The following is a 23,681-nucleotide window of genomic DNA, read 5'->3' on the forward strand; positions in this document are numbered from 1 at the left end:
TTCCCAATAACTGGGTCCTCAGTGAGAATGGGCTAGTATTTCATGAGAATCTTGTTCACTTTGTCATGTTAATTGGAATACTGTAGTATAATCCTAGTGATGTTGTCCTCCTCATTTTTCTTTTAGACTTAAAAATAAGATCTTGTCTTTTAGTATCTTTTACACAATTAAAGTCCTTTTTTAAAAGACATTTTAGTGCAACCTCTTGCCAACAGTCTCCTCGTGAGCGCAGCAGCTTCCAATTAGAAGTATTTATCTGTCATACAGTTACGATTGATGCGCAAAAATGTACTAAAAGGTATGGATTTTTGTAGAGGCTCTGAATGAAAACGATTGGCGTGCAACAAGGTGTTGCCGGCAGAGTGCTTCCTAAATAGTTTGCTTGTTAGTCTGCCATTTTCATCTTTAAAGATACTCCTGTCCAAAAAGTCAACCTTGTGTCGGTCATATGTACATATACAGTTGAAAACATACTCACATTGTCTCTGTATACTTTAAATGTTTAAAAATCAGGAAGCCTGGATGGTTGGCATTCCACGGCTCTAAACTGGCGCCGAACAAGATAGTGTTTTGATGATGAAACGCGTAGGGGAAGCTTATTTTCGCGTCTTTTCCGGGTTTAGAGACGTGGAACACCAACCATCCCAGCTTCCTCATTTTTAAACGTTTAAAGTATTCATTTACATTTACTATATAGCCCTCCCATTTGTTTCAAAGCCTAATTCTTGTTTTACAGTAGTAGTAGTAGCAAGAATTAAAATAGTTTTTTTTTAATTGCACAAGATGACTGTATTTCATTTTTGAGTGGCCATTACTTTTTGCATGAAAAGGAGTGACTTTTTTTGTTCAGATTCTTTCGGGCACTTCTGGGCTTTGGGCGCAAGTGTTTGCCGCCAGCGGCTCGCTCCCACTGTGCTTTTACACAGCGGGTCCCGCGGACCCGATGTTCCTCGGCACCCAGTGATCACTTGGTACGCCGACAGAATGCCAATCTAACAAGGCAGGTTGTCATTCTGTCAGTCCACTAGTAAAAGCACCTCCCCCACTACACTGAAACATTAGCTAGACACACAGTTAACCCTTTGATTGCCCCTGAAGTTAACCCCTTCCCTGCCAATGTCATTAGTACAGTGACAGTGCATATTTTTAGCACTGATTACTGTAATAATGTCACTGGTCCCCAAAAAAGTGTCAAATGTGTCAGTTAGGCGTTCGATTAGTCCGTTGCAATATTGCAGTCCTGCTATAATGTGCTGATTGCCACCAGAACTAGTAAAAAAAAAAAGTTTGTAGATGCTCTAACTTTAGCGCAAACCAGTCAATATACGCTTATTGGGATTTATTTCTGTACAGTGTCGCACGACTGTGTAATTGTCAGCTAAAGTAACGCAGTGCCTTATAGCAAAAAATGGCTTGGTCAGGAAGAGGGTAAACCTTCCGGAAGGTGAAGTGGTTAAACTTTGTGTACATCGTATATGCATGAGGCAATCAAATTTTAATAAAATAAAGTGCATAAATTAATTGCATGCCAAGTGGTGTTTATGTAAATATTTCTGGGGAGGAGGTCCATAGGTTTCATCAGATTCTTAAAGGGGTCTGTGACTGGTATGGTTAAAGCAGTTGTAGTGGGCCAGATCCACAAAAGGGTTACGACGGCGTATCCCTGTTTCTATCTATGCGGCTGATTCATAGAATCAGTTACGCATAGATATCCCTAACATCCGACATGTGTAATTGTTTTACACTGTCGGATCTTAGGATGCAGTACCGCGGCCGCCGCTGGGGGCATTTCTCATCGTAAACCAGCGTCGGGTATGCAAATTAGCACTTACGGAGATCCACAAAGGTTTTTCCCTTCGTGAAGTCGCCGTAAGTGTTAGTTTGCCGTCGCAAAGATAGGGCTGCTTTTACAAAGTGTAAAGTTAGTACACCATGTAAAAGTATACCCGTCTTTCCCGCGTCGCTGTCAATTTTTTTTTAATTTTTTTTTCCCCGCCGCATCTCTTTTTTCCCCGTCGCGATTCACAAAACTCGGCGCAACGTAACACAAAGCACGTCGGGAAAATAGCGTCGGGAGCATGCGCAGTACGTCCGGCGCGGGAGCGCGCCTAATTTAAATGGGACTCGCCCCATTTAAATTGGCCCGCCTTGCGCCGGACTGATTTAGGATACACCGCCGCAAATTTCCAGGTAAGTGCTTTGTGGATCGGGCACTAACTTGGGCAATTTGCGGCGGTGTAACTTAAATCACAAAAGTTATGTTGCACCCGCTGGTTGTGGATCTGGCCCAGTGTCTTTAAGGATAAAAAAATTTCACCTTCAAGGCTATTGCCTTGCAGGTGGAAACTTTTTTTTTCATAATGTGCTAGTATGACGTCACTGGCTGCTGCTCACCAGAATATCTCCTACACAGTGCACGTTTAGGAGATATTCATTTTACCTTTAGGTAAGCTTTATTATAAGCTTACCTGTAGGTTAAAAACAAAGGGGCAGATCCACAAAAGAAATACGCCGGCGTATCTATTGATACGCCGCGTAATTTTAAATTTCCCGCGTCGTATCTTTGTTTTGTATCCACAAAACAAGATACGACTGCATCTGGGATCTTAGATGCATTTTTCCGCCGGCCGCTAGGTGGCGTTTCCGTCGAATTCCGCGTCGAGTATGCAAATTAGCTAGTTACGGCGATCCAGCATTTTTTTTACGTCGTTTGCGTTCGGCTTTTTCCGGCGTATAGTTACCCCTGCTATTATGAGGCGTACTCAATGTTAAGTACGGCCGTCGTTCCCGCCTCGAATTTTGAATTTTTGACGTCGTTTGCGTAAGTCGTTCGCGAATAGGGATTTGCGTAGAATGACGTAACAGTCGTAAGCATTGGCTTGTTCCGGTTTAATTTTGAGCATGCGCACTGGGATACCTCCACGGACGGCGCATGCGGCGTTCAAAAAAACTTAGTTTACGTTGGGTCACGACGTATTTACATAAAACACGCCCCCATCACATCGATTTGTATTGCGCGCCCTTACGCCGCCAAAGATACACTACGCCGCCGTAACTTACGGCGCAATTTCTTTGAGGATTCGAAAAAAAAGTAAGTTTCGGCGGTGTATCTTAGATACGCTACGCCCAACGCAAATATGCGCCGATGTACGTGGATCTGCCCCAAAGAGTTTACTTCCACTAAATTAACGAAAAAGGTTTAACCATTCTCATGCTTTACTTTAATAGTTTAAATAATGTGAGATGGCCTTTCACAAGGGGCAGGATTTGTTTCTAAATTATCTAAATATAAACAGCTACCTATATTTATAAGAAATTATATTGTATAATGCTGAACTAGGGAGTTGTTGATTGCCTTTGAGGATCAGGAAGGAATATTTTCTCTGTTGGAGCAGATTGGACAACATTTTATAATTGTTTTACCTTTGGTTTATATACTGTATTTTTAAACAGAACTGTCTTTATTACTTACAGGCACCAATCATGTTCAAACTTTCATAGTACAGCTGCAGATTTGAATCTTGTTCTGTGAAGACAGTAAATTATTGCTAGTATTTATATTGAAGACTTGGTTGAATTTATAAAAATTTATGAAAGTAGAGCTGACTATGCCACCCAGAGCAATCATTTTGATTTTAAAGGCATTTTATTTGAGACCTCCTTTACTTTACCATTTACTACCTTATGAAGATAAACTTGAAAAGATCTCTTACATCTGTTCTTTGTGTGTGTTTTCTATTACAGGCAGCAACAGTAACCGATCCAGTACTCGAAGTACACTAAGCCTGAGTAGTGGAAGGGAAGGAGATAATGAGGTAATTGCATGTGTGTTTCAATAATCGTTGCCTTCATTCAATCATCAGTGAAAAATCCACTGCATTCCAAATAATGTTTAATGTCTGTTTACAGTAATGTTAAATGTATCAGTTATAAGTGGGAAACATGTATTTTCTGTTTGAGTTACAGGAAGGAGTTATGTGAAAAGAAAAAAACGAATATGTGCAAAAATATACAAATCACAAGAGATCATGGGTGCTCATTATCAGGTTAACATTTCCAAAAAACACATTAGTGGCATGTGGAACTCGAGGATGGGGGCAGAGAAAAGCACTTGTAAAAATGAGGAGAGAAGACTTGTACATTGTTACCTTTGGGTTTGCTCTGTTACCCAGATGCAGCATTGTGCCCTCTTTTGCTGCTCCACAGTTGCTGGTACCATCCTTCTGGGAATCTTACTTGTTAGAGATAGGGCACCTGTGATGTAATGACACTTTCCAGACACTGTTTTGGTAACAAGTTAGACAAGGAGCACTTTCCAGGGCCAAAGCCATTGGCATTGCGTCAGTGCTTTCCCTGTCTCTGAGGATTCACTCTGAGTAGGCCAATCAGACCAAGCACTAGGAGTAACCACATCAATTCAAATAGCTGGGTGCCCTTAAAATTTACACTTTCCATTGGTTCATACCATGGAAGAGGGTTAACACTGGGGAACTAATGTCATCTGCTGGGTAAAGTGTCGAGCAAGCCTATTACACATTTATTTTTCCACTATTCAACACCAAGGATGCATCTCCCCACTGCTGCTCCAGCATTGCAAAGAGCTAGGTGGAAATCTGATCTTTGGTCTATTCCTGCTTCCAACCTACAGTGACTTATGTTCACCTCTAGCAATCCGGCCCATATCTGTTATCAGTGTTTGGGATTTGGGAGTACCTGAAGCCTTGCCCCTTCCCCAAGTCTTATGATACCTTACTGCCATGTAAGTCTAGCATGTCTAAATCTAGACATGGTGGACAGTCCTGCAGTACTGGGTCCGCCAACCTCACACTCTATTAACTGCTCCAATGATGCATGCAGCACACCTACTGACATAGCCAATGTCTACAGTTTGGAATCATGTTTCCCTCTGTTCCTAGAGTTTATCCTATTTTCAAGGACTACCTTGGCTCTGCTGGGTGTTGACTCTGCTGCTGTACCAAGTCCTCCTCTGTGGAGCCTCAAAACACTGACAAAATGTTTGCTCTCCCCAAGCACCTATTTGCCTTGTATCCATTTGAAGAGGACTTTGCTAAAACATAGTCTGTAGAACTGGTAGTGTCCCACCTTAACAACGCAACCACTATTCCAGTGTAGGATGCACTAGTCTTAAGGACCCAACTGATAAGTGGTTGGAAGTCCTCTCTAGAGCTCCGTTCTTTCTGATAGGTCCTGATTTTTACCCTGTCTTAACCGTGATTTTGCTTTGCCAAACTCTGGATGACTGGTGAAAGACTATTAAAAAGGTATCTGGTCCTTACTGTGGTTGTCCTTGATTAATGAACATTTAGAGCAAATGGTTGTTGTTTTAGCCTACAGTAGGATCTTCACTTCCAGAAAAGTTTGTGATTTTTTTTCCCTAAGCTGGATGACACAGAGACCCCACTGTAATTAGAGCGTTTACATTTGTCTCAACTGGTGATTTCTGCACTGAAGGGAGAGGTTTATGCATCTGGCTGCCTCTCATCTTCTGCATGACAAGCAGAAGTCATCTCTGGAGGTCTGTGCCCCCTGGATTATCAGCAGGTAGAACACTGTGTTCCTGCTAAAGGTACAACTGTTGGGGTACTGTATGGCCACTGGCCTTCATAGGACCTGATCACTTAAATATGGATTCCCCTTCTGTGGCTGCTCTGCATCCTCTTGAGGAAGTTACTCCATAGCCCTTCCTTGGTTCTGCTTTTAATCAAGAGAATGTTCTTAGCAGTGTCCCATGCTCCAGGACTATTGATGCTTTGCTTAGATGACCTTCTACAGTTTGGTTCGGATGGATCCCGGACCTTTAGAAATCAGCACTCGAACCAACTCATTGTTTGGACTATCTGGGTCTAGTCTTGGAAACAGCTTGGGGCAAAGTGTTTCTTCCACAGGAGAGACTTCAACCTTTCTGATCTTGGATTCAAGCTCTCCAGGCAAAGAGTTGTCTGCTTTTGTGTGAAAATCTTGGGCCTGATGGTAGCCTCCTTTGAGGCACCCCTATTTGCCAAGTTTCACTCCAGCCTTCTATAGCACCACATTCTATCATTGCAGGACAAATCGATTAAATAACTGGACAGAAAGATTTGTTTGGCACTTCAGACCAGGTTGTCTTTGGCCTGATGGCTTAGCAATCTAGAAAAGCCCTCCTTCTTGCCTTCTGGAAGAATTCACAAAGGATGCCAGCCTGTCAAGCTGAGCAGGAGTGCTAAGCGTTAATGCAGGGGGCTTGGTCGCCAGAGAATAGTTTCCACTATTTCCACAGGTATCTCTTGTGCAATTCATCACTGTCCTTATATGTGTGAGAGAGTCCCATACACCGTGATGTGTGTTATCAGAGACAAGTTCCTGACTCTGACTAAATAAAAGTGCTCCAACACGCGTGGTAAAAGGAACCACTCACCAGACTCTAGACATGTGCGTTCCCAACGAATGGATTTTTGTACGAATTTGTTAGTATTCCTACATTCGGATCAATTCAAACACCCGAAAAGCTGAAAGAACCAAAATACGAAAATTACGGAATTACAAATAAGCAAAATAACGAACAAGCGAAAATACGAACATATGATTGGACAATCTTACTAAAATACGAAACACCGAAAAAGCAAAAGAACGAAAATTACATTTTAAATCCTTTGTCTGTTCGTATTTTCATTCGTATGTTCGTATTTTCATTGTTGTGTTTTGTAAATCCATTTCTTTGTCTGTTCGTAAATTTGTGTACTTGTATCGTTCTTTCGAATGGGCACTGGGCAGTGTAGTTAGTGAGTGATGTATCTTACTTAATATCTTAGCAAATCAGCTTATCTCTTTTGTGCCGAGTCACATTGCATTGTGTAAAGCCTTGTACACACGATCGGATTAAGACGTACGTCAGTCGGATCAAGCCCACATTCAGTCGTATCTTGTTTTGTGGATACAAAACAAAGATACGACGGGGCATCTTAGAACTTACGCGGCGTCTCAATAGATACGCCAGCGTAAGTTCTTTGTGGATCTGGGCTATAGCGTCTACAAAATAGGGCATAGTTTTATGGCATTTTTATTAATATTTTTTTTTTTACTAGCAATGGCGGCGATCAGCGATTTTTATCGGTACTGCGACCTTATGGCGGACACTTCGGACACATTTTTGGGACCATTGGCATTTTTATAGCGATCAGTGCTATAAAAATGCATTGATTACTATAAAAATGCCACTGGCAGGGAAGGGGTTAACACTAGGGGGCGAGGAAGGGGTTAAATATGTTCCCTGGGTGTGTTCTAACTGAAGGGGGGTGGACTGACTTGGGGAAATGACTGATCGCTGTTCATACATTGTATGAACAGACAATCAGGCATTTCTCCCCCTGACAGGACCGGGAGCTGTGTGTTTACACACACACAGCTCCCGATTCTCGCTCTGTAATGAGCGATCGCGGGTGCCCGGCGGTGATCGCGCCCGTTCGGGCACACGCATCGGGTCTGGGGGTGACTGATTCGCAAGATGACGTAATATTACGTCATCTCGCGCAGCCGAGCCGACCTGCCGCCGTAAAACTGCGGCGTCTCCTCGGCAAGCGGTTAAATGCATTTAGTGGTTTACACACTTAAAAGGTGCGGCTGCTATTAAAAAAAAACACAAACAATTTGAAGGTTGGCACCCTTTATATTATAATATTCACTGTTTTCAATGTCTCTCAATTCACATCCTGGAACTTTGGGCAATTTAGATGTCTCTGTAGGTTTAGACCATTCTGCTTAGGTCATCTGATCAGGATACACCACTGCAGTAATGTACATCAACATTCAGCATCGAACCAGTAGACTTGCAGTGGCAAGAGGTAGATCAGATTCTTTCTGGAGCAGAATTTTTACTTTACCACCTTGACCACTGTATACATCCCAGTTGGCAGGCAGGCTTCCTCACCCAAACAGAGCCTGAACCCGGGGAGTGGTCCCTGCAACCAGATGTATTCTAGGATCTGTGTCTTGGGTAAGTGACACAGGATGTGGACCTCCTGGCCTCCATGTTCAACACCAGATTGGACAGGTTTGTTGCCAGGTACAAGGATTCTCTAGCAGAAGCAGTTGATGTTATAGTGGCTTTGTGGGATCAGTATACCCTGAGCTATGCTTTTCCTCCCTGAAACTTATTTCTCCTCTGCTTTGCAAGAGCAAGATGGAGGACATTTTGGTGATCGTTTTTGCTCCACATTTACCTAGGTGGATGTGGTATATCTGCCTGGTCAGCCTCCTGGCAGGCACTCAATGGGCCCTGCCTGATCATCAGGCTCTTCTACATAAGAAACGACTTGCTGGCTTTATGTTTGCTGGCATTATCGACATGGGTGTTGAAGCCTGGGTTCTAAGGCACAGGGGCATCTGAGTCTTTATTTCATAGGATGCTAAAAGCTAGGAAGTTTACTTCTCGTAAGGTCTATTATCAGACATGGAGGACATACTCATGGAGATTCCAGGGGTTTCTCTGTTTGAATAATCCTTTCCATCCTGCAGCTTTGTCTAGACCAGCATTTGGCTCTCAGCACTAACAAGGCCTGGGTTCCTGCCTTTTCTATCTTTCTGTCTTATTTTACTTCTTGATTGAGATCTTTGTACAGGAAGTTTCCCATGTACAGTATCTCCCCTGTTTTCTTCACATTTGAGTGGCTTCTGTATCTAGTTCTCTCCACTGTTTAAACCTATTAGAGACATCCCTGCCTCTATTCTCACCTACAAATTTGAATTCCTTGTAGCCATCACCTCTCTGAGACAAGTGTCTTAACTGGTGGCCCTGGCTTGCAAAGAACCCTTTCTGGTTGTGGATAGAGACAAAAAGTCTCTGCTTTTCACCTTGTTCTTCTGTCCAGCTCCAATTCACCAAAAGAACGTTTCTCTCCATTATCTGGATGTGGTTCAGGATGGGAGTGTTTCTTCGCTCAGATGGGCTCTGCATAAGTGCTTCAGATTTTTGTTTAACAATATCTAGATGGCTTAAGCAGATCATCCAAACTTATGGTCTCAAGGATTGTGTGCCACCCTTTCCTGTCAAGGCTCACTCTGCTGGAATTGTGTTTCATGAGCTTTTCAGCATTAAGTAACTGTTTGCCATATTTTCAAGGTGGCCACATGGGCCCGGATTCTCGTAGCACCTACGCCGACGTATCTACAGATACGCCGCGTAAGTGTAAATGTGCGCCGTTGTATCTATGCGCCGTGCCCATAGCACTAGATACGCCTAAAAATAGGCTTCCTACGACCGACGTAAGTTTCCTACACCGTCGTATCATGGGCGCATATTTACGCTGGCCGCAAGAGGCGCTCCCATTGATTTACGATTCGAATATGCAAATGAGTGAGTTACGCCGATTCACGAACGTACTTGCGCCCGGCGCATTAATATACGCGGTTTACGTAAGGCTTACGTCCGGCGTAAAGTTGAGCCTCATAAAGCAGGTGTGAGTCATGTTAAGGTATGCACCAGCCGTCGTATTTTACGTTGTTTACGTAGTAGTACGTGAATAGGGCTGGGCGTAGGTAACGTTCATGTTGTAGGCATTGCTCCGTCGTATCTTAGGGAGTCTATTCAACGTGATTCTGAGCATGCGCATTGGGATACGTCCACGGGACGGCGCATGCGCCGTTCGTTTGGCCCATCATTTGCATAGGGTCACGCTTCATTTAAATGGATCACGCCCACTTCCACCTACTTTGAATTAGGTAGGCTTACGCCTACGATGTTACGTTACGCCGGCGCAACGTTGGAAGCAAGTGCTTTGTGAATACTGTGCTTGCTTGCCTCTCTGTGTTATGTCAGTGTAGCGCATATGAGATGCGCTACGCCAGCAGAAATATGTGCCGCTGACTGTGAATCCGGCCCATGGTCTTCTGTTCACAGATTTATAAAGTTCTACTAGGTGGATATTACATACTCATCTGTCACCAGCTTTATGTGTAAGGTACTTCAAGTGGTTCTTTAAACTGCAGGCAGTCCCCAGCACTTTGTTGTTTTTTTATTGGGTTTGTTAAGTTAGTTTCTTGTATTGCCCAACCCCATAGCTGGGATGCTTCTGGACAAACCAAAATTGAAAGTGGTTGAGAAAGAAAAAAACATTTTGTACACACTATAAAATCTTTTTCTTGGATTCTAGGCACACGAGCCCCGCCACTTAGTTTTGTATGATCATAAACACAGAGGTAAGTTGATAGCCAGAGGGGCTATCCTGCACTGGCCTACAGTTATTTGTTTGCCAGTATCCAATTCTCTAGTAGGCAACAGTATAACCCTCAATGGACTCCAATAAATAAACACTTTTTTAAACCATTTTGCACAAAACCTTTTTCTAACCAACCAGGAATTATTATTCTGAGTTCTGTGAACTGATAAAATGAGAAATGTAATTGACTGTCATGGTCTGCTTTAGTTTTTCCATTATGATTGCATTTGTAATCATTTATTAAATGTTCCTAAATATTATTTCCCCATTCATTGGCTCTACATATGATTCAAAGCATTTTATGGTTATGGAAATCCATGTATACCAATTAAAAGACTTAAAGCGGGGTTCCAACCACAACTAGCATTTTTTAAATGTATGTCCTTTCATCATGCGTTTTTTATAATATAAATCCGGTCACTTACTATTTTACAATCCCCTGCCGCTCCGCATAGTTATTCAAAAAAGATAGTTTATAAAACTATGTCCACACCGTTGTCATTTTGCTTGTGGGCATTGTGAAGCCCACAAGCACTTACTTCCTGGAAGTCTTGGATGGGGAGTGATAATTGGGTAGCGCACTGCATCCTGGGAAATGATGACACACATTTCCCAGGAGCATTAGTGGGAGATGATGTCAGGATCCTAGGTGATTACAAAGGCAGATTTTGTGGGACTGCATAGCAACAGGCATTTCCAGGTGAGTAAAACATTTTTTTTTCTTTTTTAGGTCTAATCAGCACAATAATGAAAAAAAATTTTGGGATGGAAACTCCACTTTAAAGTGGTTGTAAATATCTTCAAACTTAGTTTTATTGGAAAATGTATCGTCCAAATATACATATATTAATGGCATAATCATACCATCAAAACATCTTACAAATTATACAGACTTACATAACCAAAACAACAAATAATAAACAAACAAAAAAAGGGGGGGGGACAAAAATGGCAACACGTAGACATATGTGTATCAGTGAGCCCTTGGCAGAATGACACCGCCAACATATGTCCGATCTTGGTATATACGCTGCAAGAATGTTGGGCATCGATACCAACGAGAAACAAGCTTATAGCTTGTCTCTTGGGCTTTAGTTGCCAATGACAAGCAGTGTGTGAGGGTAAACCACTTCTCCCACTCCTCTGCTCCAATTTAAACATTAAGATCACGTGCCCATTTATTTGTAAATTCTGGGAGCTCAGGATGATTTTTTGCAATAAGAATCTTATATAATGCTGATAGGACATGTTTTGGTTTAGTACTTTGCAACAAAATGGACTCAAACAGATTTAGATCTCTATCAAAAAAAATGTTTAAGGGAGTAAAGGACAAAAATGACAATAGTTGCTGATATTCCAACCATTGCAAGTGAAGGCTGTTGTGTAGGAATTACGTTTAATATGGGTGGAAGTTTACCCTGACAAAGAATCTGGCTCACTCTTCGTTGAGACTCCTTATTCCATGTAAGAAAATGTATCTGGTGTACTGCAGGTGGGAATTGAGAATTGACAAATAGGGGCGTCATTAGTCCTAGCCCTAGCCATGAAATCATTTTGTGCCAGATGCTCAATAAATGAGATGTAAGAAAAGGTATAGAAGAGGACGTGTCGCAATGAATACCACAGAATGATAAGCCTAACCAAGGAAGTGCCTGGAGATCATACTGATTCAACACCTGTTCTATTGATACCCATTGTTTAGTATCCAAATGGTGGAACCAGTTCACTAATCTTTTCAGGACTCCTGCAACATAGTAATAATAAAGATCCGGTACACCCGGTACTCCTTTCGTTTTGTAATCGAGATACCTTGTGCCCCCCGATAAACTTTGTAAAAGATACAGAAAGCGGGGTATTATGTCAATTTTCAATATGTTAATCCTCCCGAACCACGAATATAGATTAGTCATATTTTTAAAGATCTTGTAGAGTACGTTGCATAAGAGGGATATCATTTGTCAAATATAAATGGGTCGGATCTGAAGGAATATTAATTCCGAAATATTTTAGTGCAGAGGAGCAGAATCTAAACAAAAAATTATTCTTCAGCATCTTCACTCGGTGTGGTGAAAGTGACACATTAAGAATTTCCGATCTCGATACGTTTACTTTGAAATTACTCAAGGCTCCAAAGCGCTGAAATTCGGATGAAATAGAAGGCATTAAGGAAAATTGTTATCCATACTTGCCATAATTTTCCTTTCCTGGATCCTCCCTATGTCAGCCTACTATGGGTCAGGTCTGCCCCCTCTGACCCCTCCAGGACCACCCTTTTCTTAGCCCATAAGGGGTGGCTGTCGGACCAGCCCAGCGTTCAAAACACCCTTTTTTGCGACGGAAGATAGGGTGGGAATCCCCGGCTGACATGGGGAGGATCCAGGAAAGGAAAATTACGGTAAGTATAGATAACAATTTTCCTTATTTCTGGACCTCCCCATGTCAGCCTACTATGGGATGTACCAAGCAAACCTTTGGTAAGGGAGGGAAAGCAAAAACAGGCAACTCAAAGAAAAACTGCTGTAAAAAATTTTTTATGGCCGACAGCCACAGAGATAATGGACGAACCAAACGCTTCCGCAGGAGAGAAGGCTACATTCAACTTATAGTGCTGGATGAAAGTGTTGGGTGCGCTCCAGCTTGCTGCGCTGCACACTATTTCAGGTGACACCTTCGCATAGGCTGCCCATGGTACTGCCATACCCCCCGTTGAATGCTCCCTGATCTCCGCAGGAGAGGGAGGGCCCAGAGTCTCCTATGCGATTTGTATGGTCTTTATAATCCAAGAAGACACAATCCTAAGTGGAGCTGCCATGCCCTTCTTTGGCCCCATAGGAAAGATAAAAAGCTGATCTTGTTTGCGAAACACCTTAGTCCGCTCTAAGTACGTTGAGACAGAGGACACCAGGTCTAGCCTCTTCCAATCATCTTGTAACAAATCCACGGGGAAGGCTGGCAGGATAGTCTTCCAATTCATGTTAAAGGCAGTAGAGACCTTTGGTAGGAAGCTCTAATCTGGTCTAAGAATAATTTTATTTGGAAGGATCAAACAAAAAGGCTCTTTGGAAGAAGTAACTCGGAGACCCTTCTGGCAGAAGCAATGGCCGTCAAGAACACAATCCTTAAAGTTAAATGGAATAACAAAACAGGCAGACGTTGGATCAAAAGGAGCTGTTAGCAAAGCTTTCAAGACCAAGGTCAGGTCCCATTTGGGAAAAAAGGATTTGAGGGAAGGCCTAATCTTTATGGCTGCTTTCAAAAAACAGACCATGACAGTATCCAATATCTTGAATTCGTCATAGCCTGAGAGGGCAGACACCTGGACTTTCAAGGAATTGTAGGCCAGACCCCTATCCAGCCCCAGCTGGAGAAACTCCAAGATGTTCGAGACCGAAGGGGACTCGGGGGGTTACCAACCTCTCTCTGCAGCGGTGCGTCGGAAAGCTCTCCACACCCGGTGATAGGTCGAATTTGTAGACCTTTTTGAGCCTGTAGTAAGGTATTCAACACTCGTTCCGAGAGGTGCAATTTCGTCAAAGATCTCCTCTCAATTTCCATGCCATTAGCTGCAGTCTCCCAGGATTCGGATGACACATTCCGTTCTAGAGGAGATCCCGACAAGGTGGCAGTAGGATTGGCTGGCACGTCTTCATCCTCCACGCCAGCGGAAACCATTACCTACCGGGCCAGAACAGTAGAACTACTATGGCCGTGACCCTCTCTCGGTGGATCTTCAATAGGATCTTGAGAATCAATGGAAGCATAGGAAACACATACACCAGGGGAAAGTTCCATGGCTTGGAAAGGGCATCCTCCAAGTTTTGAAGATCTTTCGCAGGTATTTCGGATTTAAGCCCAATTTGTTGTGGCCCAAAAAAAAACTTTGACTCAGATGGTCTGCCAACATATTCTCGGGCCCTGGGAGGTAGGCTGCCGTCAGGGATTCGAAATTCCTCTCTGCCCACAGAAATACCTGGCATGCGACTTGAAGAAGGGCGTGCCCTGGCGGAACATATAAGTGGTCTTGTTGTCCGAGGGGATCTTGACAGCTTGATCTTTCAAAACAGGTAGGAACACTAGAAGAGCATGCCGAATGGCCTCCAACTCTAGGAAGTTTGAACTTTGCGACACGTGAGGGGGCTTCTGGCCCAGGCAGTGAGCTCCCCAACTCAGAAGGCTGGCAAACATGGTCAATATTACCGGATCCAGAGGTCGCAGCAGTACACCCTGGACAAGATTGCGGGAAATTGTCCACCAAATCAGGGAATGACTTATAGACATTAGAATGTAAATCCTCTGAATCAGAGTGTGGCAATCCCATTGGAGAAGTAAATTGTACTAAAAACCTCCTTTTTCACCACCTGGCCCATAGGACTACCGGGATTGTGGCAGATTGAACTCCGTGATAGGGCATGCATACCTTCGCCACAAGAAAAGGGCTGGCCATTACCCTCCTGGTTTGGATCTGAATGTCCTGAATCTTCCTCTGGGGGAGAAAAACTTGTCTCCGAATTGTGTTGAACTTTACTCCAAGATATTCTAAAATCTGGGTCGGCTGCATTTGGCTTTTCCAATAGTTGATATACCAACCGAATCGAGTGAGCGTTTCACAGGTGAGGCCCACATGCTCTACAAGAAGATGTTTTTCCGAAGAGGCTAGCAGTAACAGGTCATCCAAATAATGGAAGATTTGTATGTGTTTTGACTTGAAGGCTGCGATGACAGCTAAGAGTACTTTCGAAAAGGTCCTCTGCGCCGTGCAGAGGCCGAACGGGAGGCACTGAAATTGGAAGAGGGAGCCTTCGACGGAAAACCGTAGAAAACGATGATGAGCTGGATGGATAGGAACATGTAATTAGGCGTCCGCAAGATCGATGGAAGCCATCCAGTCTCATTCCTTCACCAGGGATATGATTGTCTCCAACGACTCCATCTTGAAAGGTGAGACCCTCATGTAGGAATTTAGAACCTTTAGATCTAAAACTGGCCTGAAACCTCCTGAGGCTTTTGTTACCAATAACAACATGGAATAGACCCCCAGACCCTGTTCCTTGCTCTGGGACTGGAAGGATGGCCCTTGCCATTAGCAATCCATTTATATAAGTTTGCAAACACTGCCTCTTCTCTGAAGACGCCAGAATCCAGGTTTTCACAAACAGGGACTGCGGGGGACTTGACCCATGCAAACTCGAGACGATAGCCGTCTCGAATGATGGTCAAAATTCATGCGTCCTGTACTGCACAAACCTTCTCGAACTGAGCGAGCCTTGCTCAGTTCGAAGGCCTTAGGTCCTCCTCTCCAAGCCAGATGGAGGATGTAGGTTGGTGGGCCTGTTCAGCTTCAGAAGGCCTTATCGGAGTCCTAAGGAGCTTGGTTAGGTTTGGACTTGGAAGGCTTCAGAAAGGATGAACCAGTTGTCCTCCACTGCCTAAAGAATGGCCTGCCAGGCCTGTGGGAACTTGCTTCTCTGAAATTTTCCCTGACCCTTCTTGCCAGGCGAAAGGACTGCTGTTGTCTTCTCCTTTCCTGCGCAATTAGGCCCGACTTGCCATCTGAGACAGGCTGGATCGCCAACTCCAAGGGCTTACCAAAGAGTAGCTTGCCATCGAATGGAACTGAACATAGGCTCTGCTTCGAACAGTTGTCTTAACCACAACGCTCTTCAGGCCGTCACAGAGTGAGCCATGATCTTCGCCGTCAACCCGACCTGGTCAACAGCTGCCTTCTCCAAGAATTGACCGCAGTCTTGATAAATTGCCTGGGCGAAGAACCCTCAGCCCCAAGCACTTCCCCCCAAACAACCATCCAATTCCGAAACCCATGTCTTGAGGGCTGCTGCTACAGAACGCCGGCCTGCACGCTGATATAGGACTTCACCTGACAAGCCTCAGACGCATTGTCCCGTGTAGCTTCCTTGAAGCAAGAAGCTCATACCAGCTTCCCCGGAAGGGCTTAAGCTGAACAGGCCCACCAACCTACATCCTCCATCTGGCTTAGAGAGGAGGACCTAGCTGAAGAGGAGGACCGCTTTCTGCGCCTGTGCCTGGATCTGTTTTTCTTAGAGGCTTTACGATGGCTCAACCTCTCTTGGCCTGGGTTCGAGCGAGTACAGTGAGGCACGGGAAAGGGAGATCTGGAATATTGAATCCCTGAGCGTCAATCAGGCTGCATGCAACTCAGCGACATGTCTCGATTTTTTTTCTTGCTTTTCTGAGACAATGCAGCAGCCTTGGAACCTCTTTGCGGCGTTTATCCCGCTCTGGGCTTTTCTCTCTGTAAGCCCTGGTTCACACTGGGCTGCGGGAGTGAAGCCGTGCGAGTTCAGCTGAACTCGCACGGCTTCACTCCCGCTGGCAGTCCCGATTTCGGCCGCGATTTACATTGACATCTGTGCAGTAACCTGCACAGATGTCTATGTAAATCGCGGCCCGAAATCGCAAAAAGTAGTACAGGAACTACTTTTTTAAATCGGTGCAGTGCCGCAGATGCGGCGTTGCACCGATTAGGACAGTGTCATTGCCGACAAATGCCGCCGATTTGAGATCGCATCTCAAATCGAAGGAAATCGTACCCAGTGTGAACCTGGGCTCAAAGACAGAAGATGCTCTCTTTTAAAAAATAAAAATAAATAAAGTATACCAAAAAAACAATGGGCCATATTCTCAAACAAGTTACGCCGGTGTATCTACTGATACACCGGCGTAATTCGAAATTCCCGCCGGCGTATCATTGTTTTGTATTCACAAAACAAGATACGCCGGATTTAGGCTAGGATCCGACTAGTGTAAATCACTTACATCGTCGGATCGTAAATGCAATACTACGTCGACCGCTAGGTGGCGTTTACGTTCAGGTCTCATTTGTTTATGCAAATGAGCCTGATACGCCGATTCCTGAATGAATATGCGTCGCGTAACCATCGCTTACGTCGTTTGCGTAAGCGTAAGGTTACCCCTGCTATATGAGGGGTAACCTTACGCCAGTCCCACGTATGCCATGTTAAGTATGGCGTCGGGTCCGCGTCGTCTTTTCCCGTCGGGGTACGTCATTTTCCTAAGTCGTTCTTGAATACGACTTTACGTCAATGACGCACACGTCGGCGTCATTGACGTTTTCCGCCGAGAACTGGAGCATGCGCACTGGGCTATTTTTAGCCCGGCGCATGCGCAGTTCGATCGAAACAGGGGCGCGCTTAATTTAAATATAAGCCGCCCCCTTTGAAATACGCGGGGATACGCCGGGCCTTTTACACTACGCCTCCGCAAACTACGGAGCAAGTGCTTGAGGAATACGGAACTTGCTCCAGTAAGTTGCGGTGGCGTAGTGTAAATGGCTTACGCTACGTTGCCGCAGAATGTTAGAGAATCTGGCCCAATAACATTATATATTGTAATTTTGGGGTTATTTAGCATCTGTGTAGAGCATACCAGTGAGCAGAGTCCACGCCAGTTAGATGTTAGGTTTGAGGGCATGGCAGCCCATTTTTATTGAAAAGAAACAAAATAACAGTTCACACACAAGATTCCCACGCAGGGGGTTTCAAGTTGCTACAGCAATAAAGAAATAGTCAACCGAAAATGCAGAGCCACCTGGCTCTCTTCAGTAATACAGCCCCATAGGCTTACACTTCAGCCCTCTTGGCCACGTACCAAAGTACCTGTACAAATCACTGTACCTTTCTCTCAGCTTCTGTGCTGATCAGCCCACAGCTTTGGGTCCTCTGTCTATACCATGCAGACATGCATGCTTCTCCCTAGCTTGCCTGGACTCCTCGGGAGGGTGGAGTCCAGAACACTGGTCCTGTCTCTACTATAAGCCCAGGAACCACCTGTTCAATCAACCAGCCAGACTCCTGGCTGTTTCCAAAACCCGGTTCCAGGATTGGAGATTCCATCCCACCCATGTCGAGAGAGAGAGAGAGAGAGAGAGAGAGAGACCTTTCCATGGGATCTTCAGTGCAAACAAGCAGACCAGCAGGCAGATAAACCTACCAGGTAAGAACAAGGATCAGACCAGAGGGGACTTGCAGAGCTGCATGGACAGTAACAGCTCAAACTTGGGGAGAGCAGCTTACCTCAGCAGAGCAGCAGGATCACTAGCTGGAGCCAGGAAGCCGGACACCGCCGTAGGGGGAACACAGGGAAGCCAAGAGCCTGGGAGACCCACCCCTTAAGTCAGGGAAGTGCCACGAATTGGGGAGAAGCGCCCCGGCGGTTGTAAGGCAACCAGACGAGGAAGCCGGCCACTGTGACGTCACTTGCTCAACTTAGCGCCACTCCTGAGACATGAGGGGAGCACTACAGAGCCCAGCGGATCACTCAGTAGAAAAACAGAAAGGTAAAGATGGTACAAGCCTGCTACATACTGCCACAAGTAAAAACAAATTTATACTGTGCCAAATGCCCTGCCTGCTCCAAATGCCAAAACAACCACAGTACTTTTTACTGCATAGCATGTCCCTGCACCAAGGGATCCCACCTCCTTGGGAGATTTACAGCCCATCCGGGGGGGTCTTCTGTACTGGGAGAAGCTGAACCTGAACAGGACAGCCAAAAACTCATCCCATATTCTTCACTCATTTTCCTTTCTTTTTTTGGCATTGTAACGACACCCCAAATGGGAAAGAGGTTAACGCCGTTTAGGATATTCCATTCCCGAACACAAGGCAGCTACCGACACTCCACAGTCAGGCGAACAAGACCCATAAGGATAATTCCCCCCATTAACGAGACACAGCTCTGTTTTCAGATTCCAAACAGGGAATGACTTTATTGAGAAATACAGGCTCTTATATACAATTTAGAAAACTACAGGGGATATGGCCCGGATTCACCCACAACATCACACAATGGTTACATAACGAGCCACCAATGCACATTATTCTGAGTAAGTAGAAAACTAATCAGCGCAATAAAAACAAATAAAACACAGAAAGCAGCTGTACACTGGGATTCAATTCAAAAAATTCCTAAAATTACATGTAATAGATAGTGCAGCGCTAAAATAAAGTCCAAATAAAAGTCATCCAGGTGATCTTTTAAACGTGACTGGTAGTAGACAAAAATATGCAGGTGATGTAGCGTGGGATAGCAGGACACCTCCACCAATGATAGTAATGGCCGCTCACCTCACAGGTATGACCCTCTGTTAGATAAGGTCAAAAAACGCTTTCCCATATGGGTGTATACAAGGCACATCTCCAGCAAAGACCAGACAGGGGAATGCAACACTCCGATCATGATAAAAAGAGGACAAAACATAGTGTTTCTCCGCAATACAAAATTTAATGACAAATATTGAACTCACAAGACAAGGCACTATATCCAGTGCCAGGAATGTGTAGCAAACAAAGCATAGTCCGATAGATGGCCGCGGGTGAGCACAAGGGGAAGCACGTGACGTCACCCGCGGCCATCCATCGGACTATGCTTTGTCTGCTACACATTCCTGGCACTGGATATAGTGCCTTGTCTTGTGAGTTCAATATTTGTCATTAAATTTTATATTTTGTATTGCGGAGAAACACTATGTTTTGTCCTCTTTTTTTTTTTTTTTTTTCAGTTTAAAATAAATTTATTGAAGAGCAGTACAGTACACGTTATTGCCGCCAGCACATTCTGGGGCCAGTATTAAATACGTACAATGCTTGTCAAAGTATTCATGTCAGATAAACAACCATCTTTAGAGGGAAAAAAAAACCAGGTCACCCACCCACTTCGTATGCTAACAATTACATAAAAGCAGGTATCCCCTATAAGTGCACTTAATTCTATTGCCAGTCCCGACACCCCCTATGGGCACAAACTGTGTCGGGGACAGGCTAATTCGATAAATTCAGGAGATACATTCTTAAACACAGAACTCATCTCGCGGAGAAACCTCCAGAGTCGGTCGAGAGCTCTAAAGTGAGGAGATTAATACTAGGATCTAGTAGTTCTTTCCTCCTCGGAGAATCCTAACGATACCTACCGAGGCAAACAGAAGCTCCTGTGGTCCTAGAGCTGTATGAGCATCAAGTTCTAGCTAAAGCAGACTGAGTTTTGTCCTCTTTTTATCATGATCGGATCCCATCCCTGCAATCTATGCTGACCGTTTCTGAGAGTGTTGCATTCCCCTGTCTGGTCTTTACTGGAGATGTGCCTTGTATACACCCATATGGGAAAGCGTTTTTTGACCTTATCTAACAGAGGGTCATACCTGTGAGGTGAGCGGCCATTACTATCATTGGTGGAGGTGTCCTGCTACATCACCTGCATGTTTTTGTCTACTACCAGTCACGTTTAAAAGATCACCTGGATGACTTTTATTTGGACATTATTCTGAGTGTCAATTCATCCCTTAGCAGACAACAACAGATGAACTAATTAACTACAGCTGATCCGCAGTGAGGACGAAAAAGAATGCTGGGCTGGTCTGACAGCCGCCCTTTATGGGATAGGAAAATGGTGGTCCTGGAGTGGTCAGAGGGGGTGGACCTGACCCATAGTAGGCTGACATGGGGAGGTCCAGTAAAGAGATATGTGGATTGGTAACAGATCATCAGCGAACAAGGCAAGTTTTATTTCTTGTTGATCTATCCTTATGCCAGTGATAGAGGGGTTCTGTCTAATTGCTAAATGCTCGATTACTAGAACATAAAGCAAAGGAGATAGAGGGCATCCCTGGCGAGTACCATTTTGTGTGGGGAAACTTGTGGTCAATGATCCATTGATCCTTATTCTTGCCTTGGGTTTAGAATATAGTGCTAAAATCTTATTAAAGCGGAGCTCCACCCTAAAGTGGAACTTCCGCTCATCGGAACCCTCCCCCCCTCCGGTGTCACATTTGACACCTTTCAGGGGGGTGCAGATACCTGTCAAAGACAGGTATTTGCACCCACTTTGGGAGTCCTCTCTGCGGGTAGTGCGTCACTTCCCGCCCCCGCCCGTTGTGTTCTGGGAAACACTCGGCTCCCAGAACACAGCGGGAACCAGTGAAGCCAGTGAAGCCAGAGCGCTTCACTTCCCGATTCCCTCACCGAGGATGGCGGTGGGGCAGCAGAGTGACGAGTGATTGCTCGTCTTCTGCTGCAGACGTCGCTGGACTCCAGGACAGGTAAGTGTCCTAATATTAAAAGTCAACAGCTGCAGTATTTGTAGCTGCTGTCTTTTTTAATATTTTTTTTTTTACAGCGGAGCTCCGCTTTAGGCAAATTTGGGCCCATCCTTATTCGCCTCAAAGAATGCTCAAGGAAAGGCCACCCAACCCGATTGAAAGTCTTCTCCGAATTGACCGAGAGAGAGAAAGCATGCTGGTATGTTAGCTGTTTGGGCATAAAACGTTTTTATTGTGTTGTGTGTTTCTTTTCCTTGGACATATCAGGCCTAGTCTTTATGTACCAGGCTCGGAATAAGAGATTGGAGACGTGACACAATCAATTTGGCGTAAATGTTTATGTCTGCTCCAATTAAAGATATTGGACGATAACTGGAGCATAATGTTAGATCTTTAACTGGTTTAGGAATCAAAGTAATATGGGCTTCCAGTTTTTGAGTCGGATATGGGTTAGTGGAGGAGTGGAGGAGATGGAGTTGCATACCTGGAGCATAAATGGGGACAAGTATCTTTATAATTTTGGAGTAAATCCATCTGGGCCAGGGCTCTTACCTGATGGAATGTCTGTAATTACTCCTAATAATTCCTCACTTGAGAAAGAATAATCCAATGATTTCCTATAGTCGTCGTCTAGTGTTGGAATAACAGTTTCCTCCATATAGTCTTCAATGCGACAAGTATTAGATCCCATGTCTTCCAAAGATGATGGTTGAGCCAGATTATAAAGAGCTGAAAAATATTCCCTGAATGTTTGTTGAAGACATTGTGGATCTGAGGTAGTTTCCTTGACGACTTCCTAATACTAGTACTAATTACAAGTCTGAGGAGGATGGGGATGTAGTGTACGTGCTAGCTGTTTCCCACATTTATTCCCATATCTGTAACTACTTAAAGGGGTTGTAAAGGTACAATTATTTTTTCCTTTACCTTAGTGCAGCCCTCCTTGCCTTACCTCATCCTTCGATTTTGCTTTTAAATGTCCTTATTTCTTCTGAGAAATACTCACTTCCTGTTCTTCTGTCTGTAACTCCACACAGTAATGCAAGGCTTTCTCCCTGGTGGGGAGTGTCACGCTTGCCCCCTCCCTTGGACTACTGGAGAGTCAGGATGCCCACTAACACACAGCTCCTTTCTCTATCTGCAACGTAGAGAGCGTCCTGACTCTCCTGTAGTCCAAGGGAGGGGGCAAGCATGAACACTCCACACCAGGGAGAAAGCCTCGCATTACTGTGTGGAGTTACAGACAGAAGAACAGGAAGTGAGGATTTCTCAGAAGAAATAAGGACATTTAAAAGCAAAATCGAAGGATGAGGTAAGTGAAGCACGACTTCACTAAGGTAAAGGAAGCTATTTAGAAAAATAAATTGTACCTTTACAACCCCTTTAAGGCACATCTATGTTAATATGAACTTTAACATTGCAAGTACAAAGTTTCAATGAAGATGCAGAAGAACTTGTTGCCATCTTAACCACTTCCCGCCCGGCCTATGGCCGATTTACGTCCGGGAAGTGGTTATGAAATCCTGACAGGACGTTCTAGAACGTCCTGCAGGATTTCATGCCGCGCGCGCCCGTGGGGGCGCGCATCGCGGCGATCGGTGATGCGGGGTGTCAGTCTGACACCCTGCATCTCCGATCTCGGTAAAGAGCCTCCGGCGGAGACTCTTTACCACGTGATCAGCCGTGTCCAACCACGGCTGATCACGATGTAAACAGGAAGAGCCGTCGATGGCTCTTCCTCACTCGCGTCTGACAGACGCGAGTAGAGGATAGCCGATCGGCGGCTCTCCTGACAGGGGGGGGTTAGCGCTGATTGTTTATCAGCGCAGCCCCCCCTCGGATCGCCACACTGGACCACCAGGGATGCCCACCCTGGAGCACCAGGGTGGGCACAAAAAAAAAAAAATGACAGAAAAAAAAAAAAAAAAAAAGGTCTAAAAAATAAATAAAAAAAAATGACAGAAAAAAAAAAAGATGCCAGTCAGTGCCCACAAATGGGCACTGACTGGCAACCCGGCAAAAATCAGTGCTGCCACCCCAGTGTCCATCAGCGCCACCCCAGTGTCCATCAGCGCCACCCCAGTGTCCATCAGTGCCAACCCAGTGTCCATCAGTGCCACCCCACAGTGCCCATCCATGCCCAGTGCCCACCTATCAGTGCCCATCTGTGCCACCCATAAGTATCCATCAGTGCCGCCCATGAGTGCCCATCTGTGCCGCCTATGAGTGCCCAGTGCCGCCCATGAGTTCCCATCAGTGCCGCCTATGTGTGCCCATCAGTGCCGCCTATGTGTGCCCATCAGTGCCGCCTATGTGTGCCCATCAGTGTCGCATACCAGCGCCGCCAATCAGTGCCACCTCATCTGTGCCCGTCAGTA

The 23,681-nt window shown here is 44.9% G+C and overlaps 1 protein-coding gene across 4 annotated transcripts in view; it reads left to right on the top strand.

Moving 5' to 3' along the window:
* The window catches only part of PIK3AP1 (phosphoinositide-3-kinase adaptor protein 1), a 242,196-nt gene that overhangs the window by 211,165 nt on the left and 7,350 nt on the right, over positions 1-23,681 (top strand). For all 4 annotated transcript variants that reach the window (XM_040362258.1, XM_040362256.1, XM_040362257.1 and 1 more), the window contains one exon: positions 3,745-3,815. In XM_040362258.1, coding sequence (XP_040218192.1) covers positions 3,745-3,815 — 71 coding nt within the window. The remainder of the gene's footprint in view (positions 1-3,744; positions 3,816-23,681) is intronic.

Source organism: Rana temporaria, chromosome 8 (genome assembly GCF_905171775.1).
Source record: "Rana temporaria chromosome 8, aRanTem1.1, whole genome shotgun sequence".
Classification (NCBI taxonomy): domain Eukaryota; kingdom Metazoa; phylum Chordata; class Amphibia; order Anura; family Ranidae; genus Rana; species Rana temporaria.